The 8,682-nt window shown below is 52.9% G+C and overlaps 1 protein-coding gene across 1 annotated transcript in view; it reads left to right on the top strand.

The window, feature by feature from the left end:
* SEMA7A (semaphorin 7A (John Milton Hagen blood group)) overlaps positions 1–6,041 on the top strand; it is a 52,482-nt gene extending 46,441 nt beyond the window's left edge. The window contains exons 11-14 of the mRNA XM_024210307.1: positions 553–668; positions 1,737–1,888; positions 3,287–3,360; positions 4,882–6,041. Of these exons, the coding sequence (XP_024066075.1) occupies positions 553–668; positions 1,737–1,888; positions 3,287–3,360; positions 4,882–5,246 (707 nt within the window). The 3' untranslated portion in view covers positions 5,247–6,041. The remainder of the gene's footprint in view (positions 1–552; positions 669–1,736; positions 1,889–3,286; positions 3,361–4,881) is intronic.
* Positions 6,042–8,682: the final 2,641 nt, after the last annotated feature.

Genomic DNA, 8,682 nt, shown 5'->3' with positions numbered 1-8,682 from the left:
AGTCAAATTCCCCTAGATGGGGAAAGATCTGGGTTGGGTTTATTTTCCTTTCCGTGGTGTTAAAGGGACAGTCACGCCTTCCTGCTCTTAGCAGCAGGGCCTCCTCTCCCAGTCTGTGAGAAGTGGCAACGGGGAACCAGCTCCCGGGGGCTGCAGAGTATGGAGCTGAGCGCACTCAATGACAGGACCAGCCTTTGTTGTCCGTGTTCTCCATGGTGCTTTTGCCCTGCTGAACCCTTTCCGAAAAGGCTGCCATTGTTTTGCCATCCGTAGCAGCAGCAGTCAGGGCCTTGGAATCAGCCTCTTGCGGGAAGCTCCAATGGGCTGCTGGTTCCTGTGACTAATTCATACCAAGCTTCGCAAAGAGGGCATTGTCTTCCCATGCAGCCTGAGACACTGCAGAAAAGGCAGGTTCTGCTTTTAGACCCAGGGCCATTGATCTTGACCCTGCTTTTTCTCTCCCCCACTCCCTGCATAGCCCTGGCACCATCCTCCTACGCTTCCAAGTCTCCCTGCTTTGTGGGCTGACCTGTGCTCTCCTGTCTCTTGCAGACAAAGGGTATATCCACAAAATGGTGGCAATGCCGCACGGCGTCCTGAACATCCTGGAGATCCAGCCCTTTCAACAGCAAGCTCCCATCCTGGCCATGACCCTGGATCATAGAAGGGTGAGTTCCTTCCTCCGTCGCTCTGCATAGCCTCATCCCGGCCCCCCGCAGCGGAGAGGAGATGTCTGGAAGGCTGCAGCCCACCTGCAGTGATACAAGCCGCAGAATCTGGGCACCAGACTTGGAAACAGCCTGGCTTTCCTATCAGGGCTTGGGTTGTCTATATCTTGGAGCTGCCTCCAGCTTCCCATAGGATTGAAGGACATTTCTCGAAGTCGGGGTTCTCAAACTTTTTTTGCTGAGTGCCCCTCTGACGACTCCCCCCACCCATTTTTCCCCCACACACAAAAAATTGACGACGCACTCCCATACTATGCCACCATTCCTTCTGCGCTGCTGCTGGTGGCGGTGCTGCCTTCAGAGCTGGGTGCCCAGCCAGCAGCCACTGCTCTCTGGCCACCCAGCGCAGAAGTAAGTGGCACTACCGTGATTCCCCCCACACACATATATTATAGGCTTGTGACCCCCTTTTGGGTTGAGACCCCCATTTGAGAAACGCTGTCCTAAGTCCTACCTAGAGTCCTGATGCCACCTGCTAATTGTGGGCGAATCACTCACGCTACCAAGGGTCAGGTGCTAGCCGTAAAGGAAGGGAGAGAGACACCTTAAAATACCTGATCTCCAGATGTAACGTTCCCTGGAATTGCTCCTTGCTGGGCAAAGACTGCCTCCCAGACATCAGATCAAGCCCCTGAGCACTGGGGATTCCAAGCCACTTTCTGGAAGAACAGGGATGTTAATCCCAGGGCCCAGTTTCCAAATCCCAACCTGGGTAGCTGCAATTTCAGCTTCCTCTTGCAGTTCTGGTGGGATGCTACGTTCTTCTTCACTTCCCTGCTTGTTGTGTAGCATCGCCGTGCTGTCTGCTGTTACACAGCTGCGGCGTTCCACCCCAGAGATGGCTGCATTGCAATGGTAGTGATCCTTGGTTGTGCAGGTATTAGCCCACTGAGAGCTTTGGGAGCCTTTGGAATGAAGAGTATTCTGTGACTAGAAGGGGTTCAGGAAGGCGCCTGGTGTGAGGAACTGCTGCTGGAGTAATAGCTCTGCCTTGTTTTCCCCATGCAGGCAAAGCTGTATGTGAGCTCGCCGACCGAGGTGGTCCAGTTGCCCATGGACATGTGCGAGGTATATAACAGGAGCTGCGAGAGCTGCGTCATGGCAACGGATCCTTACTGCGGATGGGCAGATGGGAAATGCGTCTCCATTAAAACTAACCTGTATGTCTCCCTTTGATGCTCACTGTTTTATTGCTTGTTTCTGGTGTCAGTGCTGGTGACAATAAAAACACCCTGACCCTTAACACCCCCTTGCTTTCCCCATCACAGGCGTAAAGCCTATCCAGACTGCAATCACCTGGTGAGATTGCAGCTCAAGCTGCCGACCTCGAGTTACAATCTAGTTAGCGTGGGTCCTGGAACAGTGAAGCTGCAGCAGTGGAAGCTTGAGCGCTGGCTTGCCCCACGAGGAGCTCCCCAGGGTACTGGGTGGGTTTGGACAGCCTATGAGAGAGCTCGCCCTGCTGCAGCTTCACTGCTCCAGGATTAACGCTAGCTTGGGTGTGTCTGCTTGAGCTGCAATCACACCCCTTGACTGCAGCATGGAAGCTGACCTAGCCATGCTAGCTTTTCCTCCGGAAAGCACTGTATCCATTGGCCAAGACCCTGGCTAATCCTGAGCCTAGATGGAGCTTTCACTCCCTGCTTTAAATGCACCCACTTCTGGGGTGGAACACGGCAGTGCCCAGCAATGAGAAAGAGATGATACCTACCTACCTCTGCGTCAGCCTGAGAGACCCTTATTCACATGGGGCCAGACAATATAGTGATATCAAAGTTAATGGAGCTGCACCAATTGACCCCAGCTCATGCTCTGGCCCATTGCTCCACAAGCAGTTGAGATCCTTGAGTACATGGAGAACACTTACCTGCCCAGGTGTTACTGGGTGTAGTTTCTCCCATGGAAGAGTGCAAGGGGAGGGGAGAAGTATCACAGCCTGAGCTGTTGAGATCTACCAATGCAAACAGCACTAAGTATTACTAATGGCTTTACCCAGGCTGGCACTTGGCTCTCCAATGTGGTTATAACCTGCTTTACCTGTCCTCACAGACAAGAAGGTGATTTGGTCACAGTCCTGTGTACACAGGGCAGTCAGCATGGCCTAGCAGCCACAGCACTGGATTGGGACTTTGGAAACAAGGGTTCTATTCCTGGCTCTGCCTCTGGCTTGCGGGGTGACCTGGGGCAAGTCACTTCCCCTCTCTACCTCAGTTTACCCATCTGCAAAATGGGGATAATGGTCCTGCTCTCCTTTGATAAAGCATTTTGAGATCTACTGATAAAATGCACTAGATAAGAGCCAGGGATTAGTGTTGTTTTTGTAATGTAGACAGGCCCTAAAAGACTTGTGCAGAGTGAATGTGTGTGGAGGAGATTATTGGACATGGTACAACGTCTCTCTCTCCCTTCACCCAGTCACTTGGTGGGCCAGGAAGGAGGAGGGCCAACTCTGATCCATAGGAGAGAAATCTTCAAAGGCCAGGAAAGGAATCCAATATAAACAACTCAGTGACTTTTATTTCTCTGTTAATGGTTGTTCCCACTTCCCTTCTATTCAGGACAATGCTACAGAATGTGACCCTGGAGTCCTCACCGGAAATATGTACCCGTTCGGTCTTCAGACAGCAGGAAGGTACTTTTAACGATCAGCGCTGCTCTTTGATTTCTAGAGCCACTTGCTCTTGGGAAAAGTCGGGTGGTTGGGGCGCGGGTAGGGTAGGTAATTAATATCTTAGGAAAAGGTTTCTAATACACCCTTTTACCTTCCTTGGGAGGATTGTACCTTGTAGGATCTGCCTTCGCTGCAGAGTTGACTCAGGCTCTTTCCTGGGTGTTGCCCCAACCCCCGTCCCACTAAACTCTCCGGGTTTAGTGGTGCTTTGCACCCAGGCTAGGTGGCTCGGCAGGGGGTGCAGGCTAGTGCTTGGGGGCTGCTTTCGCTGGCGCTGGTAACCTGCCCACTTTGCAGCGAGGATGCACCTGCGAGTTGGTAGTCCTTCACTGCCTTCCCCAAATCCACCTTGTGCCCAGCAGGACAGACTCCCACAACTCACTGGGAAGAATCAGAGAGAGGCTTAGCTCACTGCAGTGCTAGGAATCCTGGAATGGGCCCCAGAAGTCCTAGCAACCCATGGGGGAGCACAGCACCAGTGAGGATGTATTAACATGGGCAAGGCTTTGCAGTGGCTGCTCACACCTGGAGGTTAACCCAGGAGTACTGATCTCTCTTCTCCTCCCCGCTAATACTGGAGTGAGGACAGGCCAAGAGTAAGCGCTGTTATGCGTAAACTGCTATCCCCTCCGTGGGAAGGGGGACTGAAGCTACTAAGCAGCTAGTACCTGCAGTCGGGTGAGAAGGACTGAATCTCTCACTCCTGTTATGTGCAGAGTTGTGTTAATACCTGTCTGTAGTTAAATAAGGTGATGGATTCACAGCCCCTAGCATTTCATGGCACGAAGCACAGTGCCAAGTGAGGCCACTCAACTTCCTCAGGACTAGAGCTCAGCTCCTCCTGTTCTGAAAGCACAGGCCCCTGCCACTTGAACTAGAGAATCGCTATGAGCAGAATAGAGTCTATGACACGCAGGACTGATCCACTCCTGCCCAGGAAAATGGGGCACAGCCAAATTAACCATTATAAAATACCTGAAGTCAAAGGAAGCTGGAATCAGACCACCCTGTGTACAGCCCCCACGATCCATAGTAACCCTTCATCCCGCTGTTCTCAGCAATGGTTCCTCACAGCTGCTGTAAACCCAGGTTCCACATTCCCTTCCTGCATGCATGTCTCCTGCTCCACTGATAGCAATGGGAACTCTGCAGGCACCCAGCTGGCCCTGACTTATTTCAGGGGGCTGCTGGGGTCGGATAGAGAGGGGCCTTTTTCTCCTTTAAAATCTGCCTGGGTGTGGTCTGGGGCCTTTTAAAGAGGCAGGAGGGAGCCTCCAAACCCTGGCCTTGCAAAGCTCATTGAAGTCCATGGAAATGTTCCCCTCAGATCAGGCTTGTGTATTCAGGTTGGGTGGACATGCAGAATAGGTGGGTGGGTTGAGACCTTCTCCCCACCCCACCCCCATGAGTAAGGGGAAACATGTTGGTTTCATGCCGGACCATGTTTTGGGGACAACTGTCTCGCTTCCCCTCTCTTGCCAGTGGACAGCCCGGAGAGCTACCGGAACGTCACTGTGGCGCTCTTCTCCCGCTACTTCCTGCACTGCCCCACCGAATCCCACGCCGCCACTTACATGTGGCACCACAATAGCAGCCGCATCCAGAACTGCAGCTCCACCCACGGGCCCTGCATCCACTTCATCGAGAACATGACCCACGACCACTACGGGCGCTACACCTGCATCTCGGAGGAGAGTGGCTTCTCCCAAACCCTCGTGAAGGAATGGCTGCTGAAGCAGCCTGTGCCCTCCCAGACTTTGAGGCAGAGCAGCCAGGCTGTGGCCGCCTCCCCCTCCTTCTGGCTGGGCTTCCTGCAGATGATGGCTCTTGCCCTGCTGTTCCAGTGAAAGGGTGGGGTGGTGTCCACACCCATGGGCCAGGACTCACCATTTGGACTACTGTTGATCCTCTTCAATTTCTTACCAGCACCTGAGCAAGGAAGGGATAGCCCCATCCCAGTGGCTGCTCTCTGGACATTCATCTTTGTGCACCTTGGCCCCCCTCTCAACTTCGTAAGTGGCATCCCTTCCACTCGAAGCAGATGGATTCCATCCCCCCACATGTCTGTGCCCATTGAATCCATCATGGCAGCTTTATGCCGGAAGGTGTTTTAGGGACACTGAATGGAGGGGATGAAACCAGCCCAGATCCCTCTCCTGATTCCATGCAGCACAGGAGCTGAGGCCACCAAAGAGAGGGGGCAAGACGGGACTGAAGCTAATGCCACCAAAGAGTAACACGGGGCTGATCTGACTGTCTAGCGAGGGAGGGATGTGCACACAAGGGAAGCTAGGCTCAGGGGAGAGGAAGGGGGCAAAATAAAGGAGAGCGGAGTCATGGTTTGGGACAGGAAGATGCGCAGGAGGTGACATAGCCGGGGGGGCAGGGAATGGAGGGGGCTGTCAGGGAGGAGGGGTGGAAGAGATGGAAAGATCATTTTAATAAGTGTTCTGCACTAGAAGAGGAAGGGTCTGCAGATCGGTCACCAGGAGGTCAGGGGATGGGGAAGGATCCTGCCTTGGTGTTTCTCTGCTAAAAGGGAAAGGCAGAGCAATTGATGTAGACAGCAACATAGGCGCCGACTCCGTGGGTGCTCTGGGGCTGGAGCACCCATGGGGAAAAATTAATGGGTGCTCTGCACCCACCGGCAGTCAAGCTCCCCGCCCTGCCGCTGCCACCTCCTCCCCTGAGCGCGCTGCGTCCCTGCTCCTCCGCCTACCTCCCAGCGCTTGCTGCCGTCGAACATCTGTAGCAAGCTCCGGGAGGGAGGGGGGAGGAGCGGGAATGTGGTGCACTCGGGAGGAGGCGAGGCCGGGGCAGGGATCTGGGGAAGGAGTCAAATAGGGGCAGGGAGGGGGCGGAGTTGAGGCGGGGACTTTGGGGAAGGGGTTGGAATGGGGGCAGGAGAGGGTGGGGTAGGGGTGGAGTTGGGGCGGGGCCGGGTGCAGAGGGGGGTCAAGCACCCACCGGCGCCAGAAGTCAGTGCCTATGGACAGCAGCAGCCTGTGAGGCAGGGAGAGTGCAGCTAAGCAGGGACAAGATTCAGTCGGGCTGCACCCGGGGGGATGTCAGGTGAGGCGCACACATACAGAAGATGAGCTTTATTTATTCATGCAGTTGTCCTGGGTGCCTGCAGACTCTGGGCAAGTGGTGAGGATCAAGGCTGGGGGGATCCACCAGAACCGCACATCTTGACGGCTTGTTGGTCTCGTCTAATGTTCTTGTTGCTATGTTTTTGGAAACCATTATCTATTCCACTCCCAACCTGCCCAGGCAAGTCTCCCGGCTTGTCTCCAGCAGATTCCTCTCCTCTCTAAGGGTATGGCTACACTCCCATCAGACACCTGCCGCTGGCCCATGCCAGCTGACTCCCGCTTGCGGGGCTCAGGCTAAGGGGCTGTTTAATTGTGGTGTAGACCTTGAGATCTTTGACCGTCCCCCTTCACAGGATCCTAGAGCCAAGGCTCCATCCGGAGCCCAAATATCTACACCACAATTACCCTAAAGCACTGTGCAACTGCAGGGCGCTGGAGATTACTCACCAGAAAAGGAGATGTTTCTCTGACCCCTCCCAAGAGTGTGGGAGAAATGCATTTCAGGGGTGTGTGTGTGTGTGTGTGTGTGTGTAAATATCTGAGAGTGAGAGCAGATCATTTGTGTGTGTAAATCCAGTAGCTGAGCACCTCTGTGAATGTTAGTTGATCATCTGGGTGTATAAGTGGCTGGTCACCTGGATCTTACAATCATTTGTGATTGATCTGAGTGTGAACAGGTGCACCTGCAATAGAACTAGAGCTAGACCTGAGCCCTATTAAGTTCTGGATCTGCACTTCTCTCCAGGTCAGGGGGCAAATAGCTCTGGCGTCTTGTTGAGCCCTGCACAGTGAGAGGAACTAGCCACGAAGTTGAAAGCTGTGTCTGAACTGCCCCAGAGTAGAAAATAGCCTCAGATCTGGGGGTTGTTTTGCATCCATCTCTATTCAGAGGTTTGGGTCCAAAAAATTTTTTAAACCTTACATTGACTTATACTTGCTTAACCTTTTGTATTGAGTTTATACACTTGACTTGTGATTTACCCCAGCAGAGGATCTGCTCTATGGCTTCCTCTCTCCATGATGTGTGCTGGATGGATGGATGGATGGAGACCAGTCTCCTAATGGAGAGAGAAGACTGGAGTTCTCCCCTCCCCCCCCCGAGTTGATTGTGTCTGATCATTTCCGCTCAACTAGTGAGATAAGGATAAACTGTGAAATAAGCAGAATTCTCCTTGGTCAGTTTCCTGGGTGTTGGCCACCCAGCTATGGAGCATATTTTGCTGCACTACATTTTCTGATATTCGCAAACCCTTTCTTGCATCATATACACTGGCTCTGTTACATCCTTTCTCAAAGCACTTTAGTATCATAATGATATGACTATTAAAAGACCTATTTATTATGTTTCCATGTTAATTTTGCATCATGTTGTAGAGGGTAATTTTTTTGTTAACCTCTCCTCCCCACCCAAAAAAGTCTCAATAAAGCTGTGACTTTTAATTAACTAAAGCGTGAGTGTGGTCATGATTACAGCCCCATCTCTTAGCTGGAGGGGTCCTGCCATGTGGAAAGAGAGCTGTTGGGCGGGAAACTGAGGCCCTGATTCAGCAAAGCAGTTAGTCAGCAAATCATCTAGGCATGTGGCTATGTGTATTCAGGTGTCCTTGGGTTGTAATTCCACTTGTGGGAAGTCTTAATCAACCATCATCGGACTGAGCAGAAACAGACTGGGAGGGGCATTGGGGAATGGGGTGGAGATGACGGGTATTGTGGGTAAGTTCTAATTCTCAGCAATACGACATTTCTTCCTGTCTGTTGGTTAGCGTGGTTAAGATGACTTTACTGGGAAGCCAAGGAAATGAAACGCCAGCCTCTTTTGCCATTCAGAGCTGCCCTGCCTGAGTCAAAGCACAGCCACGAAGTCACAGGAACACTAAGGAAGTCGCCACATTGCACCACGTTGCAAGGGGGGCAGCCAGGGACAAAGTGGGGCTGGGAGCTGGGGGAGATGTTAATCTCGTTGCAGATCCGCTACTGGAATTCAGGGGCAGTGATGGAAAAGGGGAAGCGTTCGTTCAAAAGTGAATTCCGAGCTGGGGCAAGGTGCCGGCCCTGCAGAGAGAAGTGTGCTGCTTATCCACAGAGCACGTTTTCCCCACCAGCTCGCTCCACCTGTGCCCTTGGAGCGGTTGGGAGCTCCTCTGATCTCACCCCATTGCTGGGACTGCCAACAAGGGGCAAGTTAGGA

The sequence above is a fragment of the Terrapene carolina genome, unplaced genomic scaffold (genome assembly GCF_002925995.2).
Source record: "Terrapene carolina triunguis isolate 2854851 unplaced genomic scaffold, T_m_triunguis-2.0 Scaffold67, whole genome shotgun sequence".
In the NCBI taxonomy this organism is placed as follows: Eukaryota; Metazoa; Chordata; order Testudines; family Emydidae; genus Terrapene; species Terrapene triunguis.
Note: the sequence above shows the minus strand (reverse complement) of the source record. Positions and strands in the feature narration are given on the sequence as shown.